At 37.9% G+C, this 23626-nt stretch overlaps 1 protein-coding gene across 3 annotated transcripts in view; it reads left to right on the top strand.

The window, feature by feature from the left end:
- MIB1 (MIB E3 ubiquitin protein ligase 1) overlaps positions 1-21893 on the top strand; it is a 70849-nt gene extending 48956 nt beyond the window's left edge. The window contains exons 15-21 of one of the 3 annotated variants that reach the window (XM_072328054.1): positions 1963-2091; positions 6028-6209; positions 7942-8134; positions 9810-9888; positions 10140-10253; positions 11421-11521; positions 16566-21893. In XM_072328054.1, coding sequence (XP_072184155.1) covers positions 1963-2091; positions 6028-6209; positions 7942-8134; positions 9810-9888; positions 10140-10253; positions 11421-11521; positions 16566-16706 — 939 coding nt within the window. In that variant the 3' untranslated portion in view covers positions 16707-21893. Of the gene's footprint in view, positions 1-1962; positions 2125-6027; positions 6210-7941; positions 8135-9809; positions 9889-10139; positions 10254-11420; positions 11522-16565 lie in introns of all 3 variants that reach the window. The other 2 variants (XM_072328053.1, XM_072328052.1) reach the window with 2 other exon arrangements.
- The last annotated feature ends 1733 nt before the right edge of the window (positions 21894-23626 follow it).

Below are 23626 nucleotides of genomic sequence, written 5' to 3'. Positions count from 1 at the left end.
TTTGGTGAGCTCTTGTGCCCTTCTGGAACTGACACGTTACCTAGGAATACAACACTAATGCAGCAGATGAGCAGGAAGGTAGGCACATTGAAGAACTAGTGTTCTTAGATTGTGTATTGGATTTGGCATACTTATGCACAAGAATATTTAAGTGAATGACTCTGTAGAGTATCCATATTTCAACTTTGGATTAGCTTTGAGAAGTCCTAAAATAACTCATGCAGCCATGCAAAGAACATGTTGGCTCCTATATTTCAAATTTAATTCCTATTGGGTACTTTCCAGGGTTGGGTTGTACGCTCAGGCATTTGTGGAATAGTGGTCAAAGGTAGCAGAGTTCTTTTAAAAGCTCTGCTGCCATGACAAAGGGTAATCTTCCTTTCCTTTCCTTTCCTTTCCTTTCCTTTCCTTTCCTTTCCTTTCCTTTCCTTTCCTTTCCTTTCCTTTCCTTTCCTTTCCTTTCCTTTCCTTTCCTTTCCTTTCCTTTCCTTTCCTTTCCTTTCCTTTCCTTTCCTTTCCTTTCCTTTCCTTTCCTTTCCTTTCCTTTCCTTTCCTTTCCTTTCCACTTTTTTTTATTCTTCTTATTTTTTTCCTTTTTCTGAAAAGGCTTTGAATTTCCATGGTACCCAAAGATTCCATGTTAACCTGAGGAGAGTTTTCTCATAGATTGTCTTCTGAGAGATTCACTAAAATCCCATAGTAATTATAGGGAAACTTTATTGACATGATGCCATTTATTTCCAGGAGAAACTAAAGCGGAAAATGACTAGTGGCAGACACAGGATATGAATGTAAGGAATTAAAATTGGGTCAGAGTGAGTCTGTTTAGAGGATGTAAGTTGTCCAAGTGAGGCTGTTGAGAATCTCAGCTGATTTTCTTGCGTTCAGTTGTGGAAGAAAGAATTGGGAGAATGTGATAAACTGCAATCAATTACAGACAGATGTTTCCTTGAAACATATGCTGAGTTTCTTTATAGATACTTTATTTTTAGTCTTTTCAAGAGTCTGTGATTCTTTCATTCTAAGACATGAAAATCCCTGCAACTTTGCTACTTCTGAAGAGGGAGATATTTCCCTTTATATATTCCTGTTTCTAGGCTGTTCTTTTTGTCTCTGCTGCAATTCAGAGGGTTGCAGACTAGCAGAAGTTTGAAACTGAAGTTAAAACATCAGCTTTTGTCTGTAGGTTTTCAAAAGCAGTGTGATTATTTTTTTTAACAGGCATTGTTATTTGTTAGCATGCATTCGTTGTGATGTTAACAGCATATTTGAGCAAGTTCTGGTGCATCAAATTATAAGAGGGGTTTGTGCAAGGACAGTATGAATATGAGGACCTATGCAGCCTTATTTGCTTCCCTACCATCTGAGCTGGAACATGTCTTAAGGGGATATGGCTAATTTTAGCCTTAAGGATGATTCTTATAGTTCATTACTTTCCAAAGTGTTCTGAGATGGTATTTAATAGTCAGTGGGTTTTAATGTCTTCTGCTGCATTAGAATTAACCTAAATATGTGTTTAACTACTTTGTTAATGTGAGAATACTGCTGTACATTAAGTTGTAAAATTTAGCATGGTGTGAAAGTGGTGATTTTTGAGGTCACTGAAACCTAATGTTACAGAAAGCATAGGCATTGAAATGTTTGCCTGCTTTGTTCTGTTTCTGATACACTGCTCTGATATGTTGCCTTGTTTGTAGGCTAGTTGGTACAAATTAAAAATAGAAAGAATCCTGTGAAATAGCATCTCTTTTAGCTATCACTCAGTCAAGCAATTAGGCTTCTGCTGGAATAAAATTGATATTTGAAACAGGTGAAGTGCTTTGACTGAAGGGTGAGCTCTCAACTGTGTACTGTGGTGCGGGACCTGATAGTGAATTCTAAACCAGAGATTCCTTGAAATTAGTGTTTATATGTGATAAGGAGCTATTCTTGTGTTTTAAAATGAGTTCTTTTCCTTCTCAGCTCTTAGTCCGTGCAGGTGCTAAGCTGGATATCCAGGATAAAGATGGGGATACTCCCCTGCATGAAGCCCTGCGACACCACACGCTGTCACAGCTCCGCCAGCTCCAAGACATGCAAGATGTGGGCAAGGTAGATACTGCTTGGGAGCCATCAAAGAACACAGTAAATAAAATGCATTTATTTATTCTTTTTTTCTTATGTGTTTGTCTCCTTATTATTCTAGCTTGTCTCGTTTCTGTACTGTTGAACTGTTTTGGGTTTTTTGGCAGCATAAGTTTATGTAGATACTACATTACACTGCAGTGTAGGCAGGAATCCTTTTTTTAATGGGGCTTTTCACATTTAGTCATTGCCTTTGTTAAAGAAAAATTGGGGTAATTTAGTTCCAAATAGTTTGGCAAGTCTGTCTTTCATAGTAAACGTGTACAGCTGCCAAAAAATCAAAAGTGGTTTTTTGAAAGAGGAACAAGCAGTAATATAGTACAGAATAAGACTAAAATTTGTTTCTGTGGTTCAACATCTTGCATGATTTGTTTGTAGCTTTCATTGTTCAGACTCTGCTATAACCTTCTGAGAGCTTCTTCTGTTAATATATAAAGACTAAAAACGCTTTATTCTGATTGTTCGCATCTTTGCGACAGAGTCCATTTCAGAAGTGATACAGTAGTAAGGAAATAGTCTAAGAAATGCAAGATAATAGAAGTCAAGATGTTTTTAATTAATAATAATAATGAAAAGTACTTATGCCTGTAAAGGTGTGTGAACACCATGTGAAGTTTCTAATTTGGCTGATAGAAAGGGGAGGAGTAAAACTTGTGGTTTTCATGGTGGAAAGCAAACACTTCTTTTTTCTTCCTGTGAATAGTAAAGATGTGCAGCATGACACAGAATTAGGTTTACTGAGTCATTTGTTGCCAATATCTTAATACTTTTTTCACATTTAAACTGTGGGTGACAATTCTAGCATTTCGTTCCAGAAAAACTTGATGGAGAAGCCTTTCTTCAAAACTTTACTTCAAAAGTAATTCTGCTGTACAACAAATAGGCTTCAAATTGGCTACTTAATTTCACTGAAATACACTGGGATAAGCTTTGGAAAAAGATTAAAAGTACGACTGGCATAAATAAGAAAATAAGAAAATCCTATCACTTATAAGTGATAGGAAGAAGCTGATCAGAACTCTGTTGTGTTCCCATGATCTGAAACGGACTCTGTGAGCGATGGTCAAAAGGCTTTGTGTGCATGTATTTAATTTTGAAAGGAATGAATAAGATAAGTATTCTTTCTTAGGTTCAGCATTTGATACATAGGTTTTTCAATTGCCTTACCATCAGTGACATCCACAGTGAAACTGGAAGAGTTGTTTTGAATTATTTTTTCTAGCACAGGTGTTTTTTCACCTTATAACATCTATTTTTGAGAGTTTTACATTTCAGAGAAAAAGGAGGATTTTTTTCATTTTCTTCTAGTTTCATTTGAGCTGTATAGGTTCAGAAAAAAAATTCACTGGATTCATCGGAAAAAGGTAGCGTAACTAACAAAAAGACTCGTTAAGGTTGTATCTCTGATCTTGAAATTGCTCTTTCATTAAAACCCCACCCCCCCCAGAAAAAAAGAAACCCAAGTAGTACATCATATTTTAACTTGATATCAACCTTTTGGTCTTTTTTGCTTTTTTTTTTTTTTTTTTAGCTCACTTTTGCCTAACAAAGAAACTTGTGAAGTTTTGAGCAGTGTGAAGGAGATATGTGCTCTAAGTATACAAAAGCAAAACTTGTTTTATGTAGTGATATAAAACAAAGTAAGATATGGCAGAAGCTGTGAGATGGAGTCAAGCTTGGCTAATGTATGCCTAAGAACTCTTAAGGTAACCAGCAGATCAAAGTATGTTGTTGTAAATACTAAATGAGCACAATACTTGTATCTATTGTGATGGTAGAGTAAAAATGCTATAAACTAGATTTTTTGCCTGTGACCAGTTTTAATAGTGACCTGTGTGTGCAGGCTCTGAACATTTAAAGATGTCCAAATACAGATGATGGATAATAGAAGATCAATAGAATTAATAATAGAATAATAATATAGTCTAGGAAACAATAAGCTATTCTTTTTGCAAATATGATGGTTTAAGGTAAACTGACAGAATCTGTATTTTTTGAATTACTTTTTATTAATTAATTTAAAGATTGGGAAAACTTGTGAGGTTCCTGTAGCCTATGTAAGAGCAAATTGGACAGGTAAAACTTGAGAGCTGATTTTTGCTCTGATAAGGACATTAGCCCACATCTGATTAAAATTTAAGATGCCAACCTACTGAACCACCTAGAGAGCATCTTTGTAGTGCAACACTTCCGCAATATTTCAAGTGAGTAAACTGAAAAATAAATACAAATATTACTTGTAGGAGTTGAGATGTCTTTCATGCCCCATCCCTGGAGGCATTCAAGGGCAGGCTGGATGTGGCTCTGGGCAGCCCGGTCTGGTGGTTGGCAACCCTGCGTATAGTGGGGGGGGTTGAAACTACGTGGTCATTGTGGTCCTTTTCAACCCAGGCCATTCTGTGATTCTCCAGAGGAGACTTGCTGCAGCTGTGCTGGACTCTTCGTTGTTGGTTTTTTTTTTCAGTCAATTCTGTGTGCCTGAAATGTTTCAGACTTCCAGAAAAGGTTCATGTGATGCGATCACATCTTGGTGATTTTAAGGCATACACTATACAGAAGCATTTCGGATACTCCTGGTATTAAATCTTTCAAACTATTTAGTTTTCATCTGATCATGGGAAAGTATGCTGGCCTGCAGGTATCCATGAGAACATGAAGCAACCTTCAAGAATGTTGTAGCTTGTAGTCCCAGTAACATCTGCTGAAATAAAAATTTATAGCTGGGAAGAACTATCGAGACTCAGATTAAAAATGAATAAATAAAAAAGCTTTCCTAAAGCTGGATGGCAACATGACAAGGATAATCTCACAGTTAATCAAGGCAGTGGAAAGACTTATAGTACTTTACGTGCTGCAGGGTATGGGCTCAAGCCCAGTTTCTTTATTTACAAGAACAAACTAGAGAGGTTTTGAAAACTATTGCATAGTTCAGACTCAAAGATAGGCAACCTCTTGATATTCAACAGGTATCTGGTATTTGAAATTTATTTCCATAAGCTACAGTGTCTAGCATAGTACAGATAGTGTTTTTTTAAACACTAAAGGACTTTTGACCAAATAAGAATGATCTGAATTTTTAGGGGTACCCAGCATTCAGAAGGCCAGCTGCAGGGATAGGCTGCACTAACTGAATGTAGCATAGAATGATGAACGTTAGTCAAGTTGGGTGCTTAAACCAGTTGGTGAGAGTGAGGTGCATACGAAGTCCTGCCTCTCCTGATGTCAAAGCCTTTATGGTTCTGGAATTCTGCACTCAAAACTCCTTGAATTTAGGCTGTTCTAAAGCAATTCCTTTGAATAATAATTTAGTGCAGTTTGACTGCGTCATCATGCACAGTAGGTGAAAATCACTAATAAAACAGCTGTAAAATGGTGAAGAAGTGTTAAATGATGAAGACAGGAGGACAGATATGAGTTTAAATGCCATCAGGCTGAGAAGGCAATTAAATCAAGCCTTTGCTGGGCAATTGATTTATGCACTGGGCTATAAATGTGTGTGCTGCTTCTTTGCCCAGCTGTTCTCAGTCCAAGTATGGCGGTGGTACCATCTTGTGTGAACTCCGCAGTTTTAGTTTTAGCATTCTGCATACATACACACTGGGATTATGCCCTTTGAAATGCTTATTACAGAAGCAGACACTTCCATGTGTGTAGGTTTGCGGGAGATTCGGTGCTTCAGTAGCTGACCTATTCCTTGAATAATTTTAGTTCCTTAAAGAAAAGCTGAGTACAACTGATATAGAATTAAACAGCTGTATAATAGTCTTAATTCTGGAGTCACTTCCTTGGGCGTACAGATGTATGCATGTATGTGTTTATGTGCACATGGGCATGTTTTGCTTTGGTCAGGCTTCTCTTAACTGCAGAGTGTCTCAAATTGCTTACCTATTTGTTTCCTTTCAGTTAATAATGGGACTTGGCACTCAGGGAGCAGAGAAGAAGAGTGCAGCATCTATTGCCTGCTTTCTGGCAGCCAACGGAGCTGACCTTGGCATTCGTAATAAGAAGGGTCAGTCTCCCCTTGATCTCTGCCCCGACCCTAGCCTCTGCAAAGCACTGGCTAAATGCCACAAAGAAAAAGTCAGGTTTGTATAATAGTAAAATTCCTACTTTCCAATCTGTTTTCTGTAGATTAACTGACGTATTTAAAAATTATGCTCTTATTACCTATAGCATTTAAACAAATAAGCGTTTTCTTGATTTTTGCTTAATTCTTTATATTCGGTGGTACACCAAATGCTATCTGCAAATGCATTTGTTGAAACTTAAGTAAGTTTTGCAAGAGTTCCATGCAGTGACTGAAATTTGAACTGTACCTTATTCCTAGGCCTTGTCTTTCCTCTGGCAGGTACCAGCCAGGGTGGGTTGCACCCCTGCCCTGTGGCATCTGGATCTGGGTAGGGCTTGCTGTTCTTACCTGCTTAGCTGTGGCTTTGCTGCAGGCATCATAACAGCGTGATGGCCTGACTGTGCTTTTGTCTAGGAAAAACAGCTATCTGACCAGGCTGTGAGGAATTCTTTTAGTGGAGAGAGAGACTGATTGGATTTGGGGTTTGGTAACTTCAAAGAGGGTCTAGCTAATTAGAATTAGATTGTAAGAATTGCGAAGAGTTAGACTGGATGTAACTAGAGCAGGTTATTTCCTAAAGCTTGGTACGCAAGGATTTTGATGAGCTGGGAAGTAAACAACACTGGTTTTTACACTCAGGGTGGAGACTGCAGTACCAGGAACTAGAATTACAGCAAAATGCATGTTCCTGTGGGAGGAAGGGAAAGGAAAGCTGGGAAGATGCAGCTGGAACTTGGTAGAACTCCAGCTCCAGAAAAGAGGTGGAGGAATTCACTGGAAGAGTTAACTGCTCACTGGGACAGGTTGCCCATGGAGGCTCAGAAATCCATCTGTGCAGGTTTGGGAGACTGAAATGGACAAAGCCCACTGTAATGTGGTGTGAATTCAGTGCTGATTCTGCTTTGCATAACGGACCTCCTGAATACCTGCCAAGCTGAATCACTGTATGACTTTCCAGCAAGAGAAGGAGGGGTTAGACCTGGCACCTCAGATGCTCTTCTCTAAGGATTACAATTTCACTGGAACCCTGCACATGAAAATTTACAGCTTGCTACTTGTCCCAGTTATATTCCCATTATTGACTCGATCCTCATCCCTAATTCCTGTTTAAAAATCACTGTAAGACAACAAAGGCCATACTTTCAAAATGCTGCAGAGGGGGGCTGTTTTTTGTTGGTGTTGCCCAAAGTGTGAACGGTTTGTTCTTTCTGCGGTCGTTTTATTTATTTTTTTGTCAGCCTCATCACTGTGGCTGTTCCTATTCCTTGCCACCTTTTATGGGCTTGTGAGCATTATGGGACTGAGCTGTTTACATTTAACCTGTGCTCCCTCTGCTGGGTGAGCTGCAGCAGGGGACAAATAGGTTGAGGACACTTATGGAGTTTGAGCGTTCTTTTACAAGCCTGATTGCAAAGTATTATGCAAATATATTCAGGATTTTCTAGGTGTTATGCAGGTGTGAATCTACAGGGTATTACTCTATCACAAAGTAAACTCAGAAGATGGGGGGGAGGTTTTTTACATTTACAAAATGTATTCTGATTTGTGTGGTCTTTTTGCAGGATGTCTTAACTGACCATGAAACCTTGTGCAATGGTGTCAACCGTACATTTGGGAAGATACAGTTGGGATTGTTTTATCATATACACTGATGCTTGAGTGCATAGGAACATATAAATAAGCAGCTAATTGTTGCGCAGCATGGGCTAGAAATAATAAGAAAGTCTCACTACAAGATTTCTTTACAGCGGTCAGGTTGGTTCCCGAAGTCCATCTATGATCAACAATGACTCTGAAACCTTAGAAGAATGCATGGTGTGTTCAGATATGAAAAGAGATACTCTGTTTGGCCCATGCGGACATATTGCCACTTGTTCTCTGTGCTCACCACGAGTGAAAAAATGCCTCATCTGTAAAGAACAAGTTCAGTCTAGGACAAAGGTAAAAACTTCCACAGCTTTTTGTTTCTGTCAAGGAAAACTGTATTGCATTTTAAGCAGTATTTTGCCTTACAGATGTATCACTGGATGGAACTACCTATATCACATGATGCTCTTTTCTGTTTGCCTGTACTCATGTCCTGTCTGCTGCTCATTCTCTCTCTCTCCCCATCATTATCTTTGTTGTTCAGGTCATCAGAGTTTGTAATAGAGCCATCTGAAGTTATATCTTATTGTGCGTTCTCCTTCAGAGTAACAGCTATTTGTGTCCTATTTTGAGGACCTAATCAGAGTGAGTTCCTCAGGTTTCTCAAGTGGTTGCTCCCAGGTATTTGCAACTAGTCCAGGTGCATCCCCCCTGCTTTTGTTTATATCTTTACTCCCACTAATCTCCAGGTCTTGTCCTTCTGATGCTTTTTGTCTGTTTAAATAAATAAATCTCATATTCCACTTACAGGTTTTCTAATCTGTGGAAAATCCATTCTGTTCTTTTTGTCTTAAACGCCTTTGGTTAATTGGCTTCTGTTTTGTTGGTTTTTTTTACTCTGTAATTGTACAAATTGCAAATATAAATTAGTACTGTTTCTACTGCTCAGTCTTTTATTCTTACTTATACTTGTTTACTCATTCTTCCATGCATATTCTCAAAGGGCAAATCTTAGCACAGCTCTTTCTCTGCAGACTATGTAGAGAAATACTCAGTGGAAAGGTTCAGCCATGGGGGGTTAAGGACAGCAGAGTTGGTCTGCTGCTTTCCCTCATCCATTTAAAGAAGCGAATGTATGGAAATCAGTTTTCCTATATGAAAACTGATCATAAAGGATACCCATTGTAGTGGTTATTAATATACAGATGGTAACAAATGTACAGAAGGTATAAGTAAATATAAGTAAAGGAAAACTCACCAGAGGTGGTACCTTGGCTAAAGAAGCTGGGGCAGTCCTCACTGGTGAGTGATCTCCAAGAGATACTGCTTCAGTGGGAGTCAGCCCTTAAATGAGGTCTCAGAGGGGATGGAGTCGAGCTCCACCCCTCCTGGGAGCACAGCTACATCACTCTCACCTGTGCTCCCACAGCTGACCCCATACTTGCCTCAGCTGATTAATCAGAGGTTCAGGCTGTGATTACCAATCTCCCATACACCCATAAAGGATAACCTTCCTTGGATTTCTTCTGCTGAGTTAGGGAGTGGAATATCTGTTCAGTACTTCTCTAATATAGTGCTAAGAAATGAATGAATGTGGTCAACGATTTTGTGATCAGGAAGAGGTGGTCCAGACCAATATGAATGGAGTGGCTTGAGGTGTCTGTGTCCTCTGTGTACATTTCATCACATTAAATGGCATGAGAAACCTCTGACCCAGAATATTAGTACAGATTACTGTAATACATTGCAGCAAAGGAAATAGAAAAGATGAAAGAAAAAGAAATATCCTAGCTGCTTCTTTATGTCTGTCAGTGTCCTGAACACATAAATTTTGCCAGCAAATATCAGTTCTTCAAAGTCAGTACGTTAACTGCTTTAAATTGCATTTTGAGGTGATGAATTAGTAAAAACGACATCAGGTGGAGCTCCTTAAAATTCACGTGCCTTGTGAAACAGAGTGAAAAATGCAAGTTCATATAAACATCAGGAGATAAACTTTTCTCATGTGTGTGTTTATTGTACTTTACAGATTGAAGAATGTGTAGTGTGTTCAGACAAAAAGGCGGCAGTCCTTTTCCAACCTTGTGGTCATATGTGTGCTTGTGAGAGTAAGTAGACTTTACAGGATGTTCTTTTTGAAATAGTCCTCAAGCAGAAAACTTTTATTTGAAAAAATAATACTAAAAGCTCAGTAGGAATGTGAATTTGAGCCCAGCTTAGTTGTATTATAAGCCTTTGTTATGATATTGCTATGATATTGCTATATTGTTACTCTGAAAAGAATAAACAAGTTCATGGGTTAGATAAAGGAACAACAAGAATAGCAGGAATCAGATTTACATTATTTCTGTCCTTTCAGATTGTGCAAGCTTGATGAAGAAATGTGTACAGTGTCGGGCAGTGGTAGAACGAAGAGTGCCTTTCATAATGTGCTGTGGAGGGAAAGGTACAGAAGATACCACTGATGATATTTGTGAGTGACTCCAATACCCTGACTCCAAATACTCTTTCCCCTGCTCCCACCAATGTCTTTTCATTCTTGTTTTTTGAAATGGCCTAAATTTTTCCTTTCCTTTTTGACTAAAAGTTTAAGAAAACAGTGTTAAGCTACGTATCCTATTTGCTGTGTTTGCACTGCTAGCAGCAGATGCCATGAGAGCACCAACCACTTCATGAAAAGTCTCCATCATCCAGAGTAGAAACTGAAACATACATCAACTTTGTGGCCACTTATTAATGGACTCACAAATCAAAAGTTTGACTTAGTGTGCAGACGAGTAAATCTCTGTTTTATTTTTACTTCTGTAACTATCGGACTAATAAAGGAATGGTAAATATTTTGCAACTAGGTATAAGTAACTTTCATGATGTTGTTTTAATCTTGCATCTCCTTCTTTGATCATTTCTTAAACTTCTTATGATTTCTCTAAATGATTTCCGTGGAAAAATAATCCATAGATATTTTATATATATGTGCTGCATTTTATCTGAATTGAAAAACGCGGTTATTCTTGTCACGGTATTTCTAAACAGACAAGTATATAGTCCTCAAAATCATAATTTTTTAACTGTGCATGTTGGAAATGTGAAGTACTTTTCAGGTTATTTTTTGTTTCACGTAGCAACATTGCTTCTTGGATCTGTCACAGAGAAAAGTGGTACACTGAGTTTGTTGAAAATTTCAACAGACGACTTCCCTGGCACTTGTGTCATTTTCATCACCAAATAGAATCGGCTGTATGGATAAGAAAATGTTTTTGATGTGAAAGGGCTTGGGCATAGGAATTTTTTTGTGTGTGTTTGTGTGTGTGTGTGTGTGTACTAAGAACTTCACTGGAGAATCATTGTTGACAGATAAGAATTCTGAGAACACTGAGGGGCTTACAGGCATCTTGAGCATCATTACTGAGGAAGTTCATACCACGTTTGTTGCTTCAAAACTCAGATTTTTTCACCTGGGACTCAAGCCACAGTGTGGTTGTAGTGAATTCAGATTATCAAGTATGTTTGAGTGGCATCACTTCAGATAATTGGAAAAATTATAGTTAGCATTCGGAAAATAATTATTCCTATTTCATTAGATGTGATCATATATCTTTATTTCCTCTATGTTAAATTCTAACATCTCTGTTTTCTCTAGCAAGTGGTAACATTCCAGTTATGCAGAAAGACAAAGACAACACTAACGTCAATGCAGATGTACAGAAGCTGCAGCAGCAATTACAGGACATCAAGGAACAGGTAAAACTGCTAGATAAAAATTGTATGCACCAGTAAGGTAACTGAAAAGAAAATAACATCTTCTGTTATTTAAAACAAAATAACTCACTGAAGCGATTCAGTTCTTCAGTTTCAGTTAAATGACCCTTAATTTTTGTGGTTCCTTTGTCTTCCACGTACAGATTTAAGAAAGGGTGGCAGTTTTTGATGATCTTTTACCAGAGCATCTGTGTCAGTGTGACTTAAAAAAGGGTGCTCTGCCCAGTCAGTATGTCCTGTGCTGCTGTAACTGACCTGAATGTATTAGCTGCAGCAGGAAGTGTTCTTACAGAAGTAGATACTCTTCACTACTCCGTCTCAGGCTTAACATTTGCTTTTCTGTTTGTGAGCTACTTTTGAACAGTGGCTGTCAGCTGGTCATGAAAGGCTCTACTGTATGTACTCTTAAGCAATTGTGTGTGTGTGTAATTGGAATATTTGGGATACAAGTGAAAGGTTTTTTTCCTTTTGTAATTATGCATCATATTTGCAGGTGGAAATCTATTCAAATTGACCATAGATGATGGTGGTAATTCATCAGTAACTAAATAGCATTCGATTTAGAAACATTATAAAAGCAAAAATAATAATTGTTTCAGATAATCAAGAATATTTAAATTTGCTACACCTGTAAATGTAGTCCAGTTGAAATGGCTTACATACTTGTCTACATGTGAGACTTTGCTGTGGTACATCACTGAATGGTTTCTTTCTTTTCCATTCAAGCAAAGAGTATTTTAGATGTTTTCAGTGGTAGAGGAGTATCTGACTGTTGTATGAACTTACTGTACTAGAAAAGAGCCTTGATAATGTGACTTTTGGCTTCGTGTATACAACAATTGGGAAAAGAAAATGTTTTAGTGGATACAACAGACAGAGAAGCTTTTTTGTTTACAACTAGCGATTTCCTCTTGGAGGCTTATAGCAGTATGTGATGCTCCAGTGATGTCAGCGTCTCATCCAGCTGAGGCAATTTTTGCTCTGAGCTGTTGGTGTACATACAAGTTAAGACTGAAGTTTTGGATCACCACTTCTAGGGCCCGTACCTTTAAATACCTTGAATTTAAGAACTGATGTTCTATCAAGTTTTAGCCTTGGTAGTATGTCTGAAAAGGACTGCTCCTGGTATATGGAGAATGGGCCAAAGACCCTGATAGTGGTTAGAACTCAAATATCTTATTCAAAACACATTCCTTCATATTTTGTGTAGAAGAAACATGCAAATTAAATGTTGTCATTTGAAAAATATATGTCCTCCTTAATGATAATGTCTGGAGCTACTGTGTGTCCGTGACTTATTAAATCTCCTGGTTTGCTTCAGTTGTACTTTTAAACATAATTGGATGAAAAGAATGAGATAATGAGACTACTACATTGGCATTTAAAGTGATATATCCAAAATATACTGATGAATGCTTAAATCCAGGAAATCTGTTTTCTTCAAATGCATTCATATATTTTCTACTTACTTTGAGTTTATTTCAGTTCTGTTTGGATAAGGTAATAGATTTCCTTTTAATGGGGATATAAAAGGATGACTACTTCACTTTACTGTTTTTCTCCTTGATTAGATGTGACCTCAGGTTTGTTTTTTTTCTGGTTTTCCAGAAGTGCTCTGTTGGCCATAACAATTCGTACCATAGGAAACTGTTAGCAAGAAGCTTTCCAATATCAGAAAGTTGTGCTGCCACAGGGCAAAAAAAGAGCATTTTATACACGTCGCTTTCTACTTGTGTTTTCTGGTTTTCATATTTTCAATGGCAACTAAGATTTAATACTGAAATGTTTTGAGAACTGAGGTTCTTTTGCTTTGACATTCACTTTTATCTTTTAAAATTTGTTAAAAATCAGCATATAGCTAATGGTTATTCTACACCTGTTTGACAAGAAAGAGATTGTTCTGGTTGTTCTCATGTGGTTTTGCTTTGAGACTCTTTTGTGTTTTGTTTAGTGTCATTTCTGCTTACTCCAGTGAGGGGGCAAGTTTTGTGTCATACTTTTGAGCAGCAAGTAGGATTTGATTACAGTTAGTCATCTAATCTTTTACGTTTGTGCTTCAAGTGATGCACAGCACTGAACTTCAGTCATGTCTACTTCTGATTTGTGCTTTAATAGTTCCCTTTTACATTGATGTTTTCATACTTAAAATTAATTTGTTCTCTTTCAGCAGGTATAAACCTATGTTTCAACTCATACCTTCAATGATAATGTAATATGTTAGTGCAGCAAGCTTTTAAAACCATTTCTCGTGCCGAGCAGAAGTGATGCCTGATGTCAGCTGAATCTCCCACATCTGATGACCACACCATTCTTCAGGGATTCCCTGAATGTGAACCCTTGTGACTGTAATTGCAATACCTTCACCTCATTTCATACATAACCACCATCATCTGTCTAATATCTTATGTATGTTCCTTCACCATACCTACATCACTTTCTTTCTGCTTAAAAATGAATTTATTTTGTCACCGTGCACCTGTATGTTGTTGGAAAAAATATTTTTGATAATGAGGAAATACTTCAAACAGTTTAAAACATCTTTTTAGTGGTAAAAAATGATTTATTTGAATTATCAGACCAATTTATGTGTGATGAGCACTTTCTGAAGACTGCTCTTACTTCTCTGTCAAAGTAATTCCCACATATAATAGATGGTAGTGCCTTTTTATACTATTTGTTTTGCATCAAAAGACGTGAGTCAAACAATCCCTGCATATAAAAGGAATGTAAATGTGGTTTCATACAGAGAGTGTTCTAGCAAACTAGCACAGCAGTGGAAAGATGTTGTGGCACAAAATGTGTGTAAGCCATGTATGAACTTTATTCCCTTGTAAAGGTGCGTATGAGCTGGTACTTAAATTTTGAATGCTCCTTGGAAGCTGGGTAGAACTTGCGTAACTTTGTCTTGCATCCTGGCTAGGAAACTTTTGAACTGATTGAGAAAATCCTTTTCAGCATAGTGGCATAGCAGACAGCAAGTTTGTTTCTGCCAGCTGAATTCTCCTACTGTATGAAGTAGCATTAATGTTAAAATAGTATCATATTTAGAAATAAACAAGTACTGTATTTTAAGTCTTTTGCATTTTTACTTAGCTGAAGGAATTGGGCAAAAAAAAAAAAAAAAATGGTTCTAAACACATAGAATAAGGTCTACCAGTTTTTTTTTGGTTGTTGTTGTTTTTCTCCAGAGGTGAGATTTGGATTGCCTTAGTCAGTCTTTTATCAAAGGATGTCAGGTATTGAGGCAGCTGTGTGTTCAACAGAAACTGACAGCTACTTGACATTGAAGTCTGTAGGCTACTGAAAGAAGCAAGCTCTCGTTTTCCCATTGGAAGCCTAGATGGGGATGTGGTGTGAATGGACAAATAAGCTGGGCTGACTGACAGACTCTCAGGTCTTCTGCAAGTTTTTGTCTGTGCTTTGGTATGACACTGTTGGAATTTTGACAAAGATGGAGCATAGTGTTCCTTGTCAAGAATACTTTTTTTTCCTTTTCTTTTATTTTTTATTTTAAACAAAGTGACAGAAGGATTTATCTGGAAATTTTGTGTCACTGCTGGCCCATTATTCTGGTTTCCTGGAGATTAAAATAGGTGTTTGGCCAAATTCTTTGTCAGCAGATTGATGGTGAAATTATATGTGTGTATATACATATATGTATGTGTGTATGTATGTATTTGTGTTTATCTAAGCTACCTGCCCTAGGAAATAGTAACTGTTATTTCCATAGGAAGGATGCTTTAAGATTATACTTGACAGGGCTTTTGCCAAGGATCATCTCTCTCTCATGAGATGAACAGTCTGATGTAAACTCCCAGTGATAAGTGTGGAAACAAGTCACAGGTGCAAGGTGGTGATAAAATGAATTCGTTTGGAATGTTGGACTTGCTGGCATTTCATATCATAAGCGAATGAGGTTCAGTGTTTTTAAATGTTAGCGTGTCTCAGATTTGAGTGCATCTTATATTTGATTTGTCAGTCTATAGAACAAACTTAACAATTATGTGTTGAAACATCTATTCATTTACTAACCTTTATTAAGCCTGTTAAAAATGAAATCCTAATGTAAGATAGAGTTGCAATGTGTTTATGGTGAAGGAACATGCCTTACAAAATCTTCATTTTCTGCATACAATAAAAGGTGAAGGACATTGTTCCTTAGTCATTTGGTACAGAATAAATTTTGCCGTTGAAGAGCTTTAGGAGATCTTTTTTGGGGCATTGGCTGTCACTATAATGTTCAGCAATTAAAACGGATTTTAAAAGTTTGCTGTGCTATTGTTATGACTGAAGGTCACAGATTTATTAAATTGCTCTTCATATAAAACTTAGATAATTTCTGCAAGCAAAGACTGGAATTATGAATATTGAATCTTTACATACAGTGCTGATGATGCAGTATTTTTATTACTTCTGCATTTGTTTAGTGCTTGTTGCATTGAGGTAAGTATGTGGTGAGCTACAGAGCCTGAAAGGGAATTGCTAAACCACGTACCTGTGCATTACATGACACAAAACGTTGTGTAGTGTTTGTATCCTGAAAGGTTACGTTATGTCAAGGTGAACACTGTTAAAATAGTGTCTTAATTCTGCAAATGTAGATGATGATACTGCAAACATGATATCAACCTCCTGCTGGATCGACTTACTTAAAGATATCAGAACCATAGAATGACTTGGGTTGGAAGGCACCCCGAGGGTCATCATGTTACAGCTCCCCAGCAGGGGGGAAAAATAGACACAACATTTATGTCATGATGGGGTAGGAAAAGCCCCAGTACTTTAAGTGGATGAGATGTAAAAATGTTCATTTAAAAACAAACAAAAGGATAAACATTGGGCTGAGGGGGAAAAAAAAAGCCCACAACTTTTCAGGTTAAGTAATATATGCTTTAGGGTTATGCTGTGGCAACAGTCTGTTATACTTAAGGTGGCCTATTTATTGTTAACTTTAATTTATGTATTGCATACTCAGTACTGTGTCCCTGCTGCCATTGAGTATATAACCTGTAAAAATCTTTTACAGACCATGTGTCCTGTCTGTTTGGACCGTCTGAAGAATATGATCTTTCTCTGTGGCCATGGGACGTGTCAGCTCTGTGGAGACCGAATGAGCGAATGCCCTATATGCCGCAAGGCAATCGAACGGAGGATCCTTCTGTATTAAGAAGAGGAACAAGTGTCTGTTGTTAGCTTATGAATAGTAAGGACGTCCCGATGATTTAAATCCCTGCGAGTTTGAAAGGCAGTAAAAGGTTCTAATGAAAACATTTCTAATTACTGTAGCACAGGTTCATTAAAGACTGTGAACGCACCAAATAACTGAACAGTATTTGAGCAGTCAGCTTGTAACTTTACTCAGAAAAGATGCTAATTTACAGCAGTCCTTTCTTTTGTTGTGTTTTTTGTTTGTTTGTTTTCTTTCTGTCATTTTCTTTCCCTTCAAGTGTAAAGGGACAATCTTGTTTTGGTTTTTTAATGTGCGTATAAGGTGTTGAGTGATGTAGTTTTTCTATTTTATTATTATTTTTTTTTTAATGCCAATTAACTATTGAATATAAATCTATCTAGTGCTTTTTAAAATGCTTTTCTGGAGAATGTTCAAATATTCTGTGACATTTATAATTTGCAATAATTTTCGTCTTGAAACACACAATAATGCATAGTCAGTACAAAATGTATGCACAGTTGTAATAAACATAATACTGTTTCCATAAGATCAGGCCTCAAAATACAATGCCAAGGTAATTTCTACTTTAATGTGCCCTTTGCTGAGGATGAGCTGGGAAAGAAACAGGAAAAAGAAACAAACCCGTTTTAAAAAGGTTACGTTCTTCAAACTGCACTTTAGCCTAACAGGTTCAAGCTGACCTAAATAAAATGAACCTCTTGACTCTGCTAGCCTCATAGTTTCTTATGGAATAGCTTTTAATGTGATTGGAAAGGAGAACATTTGAGCAGTGGGTGAGGTATCCATTTCAGATGAGTGAATTCAATCAGTTTTGGGGGAACATATATATATATATATGTATATATATATATATACACACACACATACATGTGGGGCCATTCAAATATTCTGTGTCTATGAATTAGAAAAACTAGATGTGAAGTCTGAGAAAGTTAAACTTCAGCATCTTACCTAACAAAGTATGAAGCAAGCTTTTAACTGGTATCATTTTCCTTTCTTGATTCAGTTACGTTGTCTCCAGAGAAATAGTAATCAACAGAAGAATCAAAACTTTAATGTAGCTTTTCATCTACTTCAAATGTTAAAACCACGTTAGCTGGGATCAATAGGTAATACTGCAGTTCAGGATATTGTTGGCAGAGCAGTGATTTCAGAGCCGTGCCTGGGTGAGATGATATTGTATGAGGGAGTTAGCCATCATTGATGTGACTGAGGGGTGTTCATGAATCTGAAAGTACTGCTGTGAGGAGCTGCAAACCATTAACATCTTGATTAAAAAAATGCATCCTTATGTCTTTTTTGGACGGAAAAAAAAAAGTGTGCTGATTTAAGAGTTGCTTACAGGTAACAAGAATGTGATGCTGCTTGTAAGAGATTCAGCAGTTTCCTGAGTGCAGTTTGAGTAGCCCTTTGCCGTTGTGCTGGCTTTGTGTGAATGTGGAACAATGAAGAAATACATGCTGGAATCGTTGAAGTGCCTTCCTTGCAGCAAAGATTAATTTCTTGTTTCATTCTCACTGCAAAATATGTGGTAAAAGGTTCAGGGGAAGATCCAAGTAGGAATAAAGGAATAAAACTGGTCTCTTTGGAAAAATCAATCTCGGTCTTTTGAAGCTTGTGTTGATATGCCAGAACCTTGTAAACTTTGGCAAAAGCCTTAGAAGAATGTTACTAGTAAACTGCTAAGACAGATAAACTTTTAAACAGTAAGATTTAAACACTTAATGGTGTCTTCCAGGAAACAGCTACAATGATAGATTGGAACAGTGTATGGCCAGTGGCTTTTAACAGAGTGAAGTAATGTTCAACTCTTCTACAGACAACTTAATCCTTATCCAGAGTTGCAAATGTGTTCATCATTCTTTTCAGTTATCTTTCATTGGACACAGTCTTAATCTGGAATCAATATGATATTGTTTTATTTTGTATGTTAATAGTTATTTGAAATTACCTATCTCTCTCTGTCTGTTTGGCCAAAGTAAATAGCCCTCCCTTTCTGGTACTCATTGGATCCCTGTGCTAAAATATGAAGACCTCAAGGAGCTTTGGAAAACTTTTGATGAAAAACGTCTTTTTTTTTCCACTTTGCTGTTTCACTGTCTCCACTTGGACTCCAATTGCACAAGTGCTCAGTGCTGTATTTATTTAGACAATACGTATGCCACTAAGCCTGATATTTTTATAGTGTGTTTGTCAGCTGAAATGTCTGCAGTACCCTTTGGTTTCCTTCCAGTCTTCCTCCAAATATGATTTTCTAGTGGGATGTGCCGTTTGTTCATCCATCCTGATTTTTGTCCTGTAATGCATTACATCTGTTTCCTCTAGTTCTGGTAGACACATTTTGAATATCATGCCCTATTTACTCTTCAAGGGGACCTCTATAAGCATAAAAGCCGAGTGGATTTCTTCTTGATAATGCAGGTCAAAACTAAAGCCTTGTTGCAGCAGCTGGCATTTTTCTAATTCTTTTTTACTGGAACAATTCAGAACTACTCAGAAGTAGTTCACCTTTGCATTAGTTGAAAAATGCAGCTGAATAAGAATTGATCTGAAGTATCCTGGGTGGAAAACTGGAGTTGAGTATTAAATATTCCTGATCTGCAGGAGGCAAGAGATTAGCAAAAGTAGCTAAGCCCTCTGTTAGGCTTGTGCTTTACAAGAGAAGCTGTAAGTTACTCCGCAGCACTCTTAATAATTGCATGTCGTCACAGTCAAATGGATATAGACACAGTGACTGAAGGTGTTGCTATAGGAGCAGTTGTAGGCTTTTGTACTGTAATCATGCCAAGCGGGCTTATTGGACAGTGCCGAGTGACAGTTTATAAGGTATCACTGTTGGGAATTTAACTTCGTGCTTTCAAGATATCAAGTCAAACAACTGAATGCAAGGTAGAGTAACATGCTTGAAGGTATTGCTACTGGCCTGGTTAACAGGTTGCCTTTCAAAAAACTCAATGAAGAAAATGTTAGCAAACCCAGTAGGACTTAAAGATATAGAGGACAAAGAGGATGAAAAACAAGCTTTGTTTCTCATGATTGTTCCTCAATACTCAACAGCAGTTTTGAGATTGAATTGGATCATACATCTCCATTAGTTTCCTCAGCCAGTCAAGGGAACAACTGATAGGACTGCCCAGACGTGAGGTCTGTTCAGATGTTTAAGCAAATCCTTTTCCTTTTCAATTCAGTAAAACAGATAACTTGTCTAATCACTACATGGTGATTTTAAAGCATGGAGACAACCTAGAAGGCTAATAGAACATGCTAAACAATTCTAGTGTTTTTTGTTTTTTTTTTTGTTGTTGATGATTTTGCTGTGTATCATCTGCTATACCCCAAATTCCTATTGAACTCATTTGGCACTTTTTAGAATTTGGGCTCTTAATACTTACCTTCCATTTGTTGAAATACTCTACTTGTATGTTAAGAGTTTGGAGGCATCCCATGTTATTGGCGTGGATACTGAATTGACGTGGCAGGAGAATAAGCAAGCTGCTTTGTAAATATGAGAGGCTGATCAGAAGCTATGATTCCTAACTTGAATTGAGCGAGGATCTAGCAGATTTGCACAAGTACTTGTGCCTTGTTAGCATAGTCTTACAATTGGTATTTAGCTTCTTTTAAAGACATTAAATGATCTTTTAAAATAATTTAAGCCCTTACTGTATAGATATTTTCTAGAGATGAAGTTTTACGTGTTCATACCTGTTTTTAGCAGTATTAGTTGCAGCTCATGCAAACAGTAAGCTGCTTGAAGAAGCTGCTTTGGGCTAGTGATGTTGTTTTAGCTTCCTCTACAAATAATGTGCATTAAACATCAGAAACTCAATTTTCCAGTAGCAGCTGGTGAACCAAGAAGCCTATCCTGTTCTTTGTGCTGCCTAAGTGAGATTTTCACTTTAAAAATTCACGGCATCCTAACTTTTAATCATGCTACCTCCTTTCTCTCCAGGTACTGAATCCTGGCTTAGTTTGTCTTTGGGAAAGGATGGGGGAACATTTCAGCTTTCCTTTTGCTTCATGGGTTTGGATGTCTTAAGTACATCGCAAAGCATTTTTACTGACCGTATGAACTATGTATGGTAGAAGCGTGTGATTTGCCACCATGTCCATTGTGTATTACTCTTGCACAAGCTGCTGGAATTCGTACTGTTGTCTTTTTATGTATTTCGTAACTTGTTTGTGCTGACAAAGCGAAACTGTTATCACGGAGGTTTTAGTATAAGAAGTGTAGAAGTTTTATAGCTGAGCCTGTGGTTTAAAAAAAAAATAAAATAAAAATAAGAAAGTTCTGACTCAGGGCTTTTTAACAACTTCAATACATCTACGATATTCTTCAGCACGCCTTGGAGAGCATCGTAGATTTAATGACTGTACAGTGCCTTGATAGAACCGTATAATGGGCAGCAGCCATAGAGTCCTTACAGAATGCAAGTATCTTTTGAATCCAGTTGAGGAGTTTAAGTTAACACAGCTGTAATGTCCCTGCTATGGAGTTACGTACTTGTACATACTTTCTGTGAAGGAAAAACAGCAAACGTAGGTCTTGCTAAGCTTTCTGTAAGTTGTTTTGTTGTTGCACCAATTGGGAGCAAGGGGGTGTGGGGTGGGGTATGGAGGGCTTAGTGTTCAAATGTACCAAAGTAGCGTTTCTGGGAAAGACAGCTGGTAAAAAGCTGCGTATGGGATCTTTATCGCGTGAGGGGAGAGGTTGTTCTATTAAAATAATAATAAATAAAAACGAAAATACCTTCTCTATTCTGGCCCAGCAAGTGTTTCTGAAGGGGGAGAGAGAATCAGCAGCAGTTCTGTGTTTGCATGCCGTTTCATATTACAAAAAAATAAGTACTTTTATGCTTCTAGGAGATACTTCTATCACAAGCTTACTGTCTTCACGAATGCAGATTATATTCCTATTAGAAAACCAGTTTTACTGAACCGCAGGAACATTTTTGCTACTGTTAAAGCCAACTTTGTATTCTCAGTAGTTTTTGACATGGCTGTTTACTGGAGAAGCTTATGGTTGTCTGTGTGAATGTAGTGGATTTTTCTGTATGCAGATAGCATTATATAATTGCTTACATTAAAACCGCTTAGCAAGGTCTAAGCTTCTCAAGAGAAATGCTGGTGTACTGAATGGTTAATAAAACTTGTTATATAAGATATTCTTCTTCAATAGCTTTGATTTAAAAATGTAATGAGATGGAATTAATATCGCTTATTGTGCACACGTTGCTGGGGAGATTTCAGCTTATTTGATTGTTAGTAGAAATGATGTTAGATGTCTCCACAGAATTAGATTCCTGAACAAGTAGCTGTGAGCTGCTGATGCCTCATGGTTAAAGATGCGAGAGGCCATCTAGTGAGAGGGAGTTTGCAAACCTCCAAGTATTCTTGTTCTTTAGAATGTATCACCGAAGAGAAACGTCAAGTGGCTTTCAGTCTTCTGAATACTCAAGTATATTTTAAGCAACCCAACTGACGGATGAAGGGCAGATTGTTGACTTTTTTTATCTTTAGAGTGTGGATAAAATATTTTTATCTGTAGAATATTATTTTTTCTATAAATATTTTCTATATTTTTTTCTATAAAATACAGCCTATAGTACTAATTAGAGCTGCTGTTAATGATAAAAGCACAGAATGGTTTAATTTGGAAGGGGTCTTAAATCCCACCCTGTGCCGTGGACAGGGCTGCAAACCACCATCTCAGCTGCCCATCCAACCTGGCCTTGATCTTCTCCATGGATAGGGCACCACAGCTTCTCTGTGCAGCTGTGCCAGCGCCTCACTGCCTTCTGAGTAAAGAACTTCCTCCTAACATCTAATCTAGATCTCCCCTCCTTTAGTTTAATACCATTCCACTTTTTCTGTCACCATCAGATCATGTTAAAAGTCAGTCTCCATCCTGTTAAGCTTCCTTTAAGTTTCAAAAGACTGCAGTGTGTTTTCCCTGGAGGCTTCTTTCCCTTTTCCAGGCTGAACAAGCCCAACTCCCTCAACCTTTCTTCATCACAGAGATGCTCCAGCCTTCTAATAATCTTCATGGCCTCCTCGACCTGCTGCAGCAGCTCCACATCTATTTTTTTTGTTGTTGTTGGGACCCCAGGCCTGGACGCAGTACCCTGGATGGGACCTTACAAGGGCAGAACAGAGAAAGAAAATTGCCTCCATTTCCCTGCTGGCCCACCTGTGTTTTGAAGGATCCACCTAGGATACCATTAGCCTTTCAGGCTGCAAGAACACGCTGCTGACTCGCATCTAGCTTTTCATCCACCAGGACGCTCATTTTCTTCTCCACAAGGTTGCTCTTTCACAGTCTGTACACATACTTGGGATTTCCCCAACCTGAGTGTAACACCTTGCACTTGGCCTTGTTAAATGTTATTAGGTTTTTGTGGCCCAATTTTCACTCTTGTCCAGGTCCCTCTGGATGGCATTCCTTCCTTCTGTTCTATCAACTGCACCACTCAGTTCGTTGTTGTCCTCAAGCTTGCTGAGGGTACACTCAGTCCCATCATCTAAGCTGTTGATAAAGATGCTGAAGAGCAGCAATCCCAGGACAGACACCTGAGAGACACCGCTTGTGACTAACCTTGACCTACACGTAGAGCTGTTCACCAACAACCCTTCAGCTGCAGCTGTCCAAACTGTGCAGCCATCCACTGTGTAGCCCACCTTTTAAATCTGTATTTCTCCAACTTAAGGATGTTGTATGGGACCACGTCAAACGGCCTTACTGAAGTCCAGATTGATGACATCGGTTGCTCTTTCCTTCTTGTCTGATGCCATTACTCCATCATAGAAAGCCACCAGATTGGTCAAATGTGCCTCATTGTATCTTCTGGGAGGATCTGCTCCATGTTCTTCCTAGGCAGAGGTGAGGCTCACTGGTA

The sequence above is a fragment of the Excalfactoria chinensis genome, chromosome 2, assembly GCF_039878825.1.
Source record: "Excalfactoria chinensis isolate bCotChi1 chromosome 2, bCotChi1.hap2, whole genome shotgun sequence".
Lineage (NCBI taxonomy): Eukaryota > Metazoa > Chordata > Aves > Galliformes > Phasianidae > Excalfactoria > Excalfactoria chinensis.
This window is presented reverse-complemented; position numbering and strand designations above follow the sequence as displayed.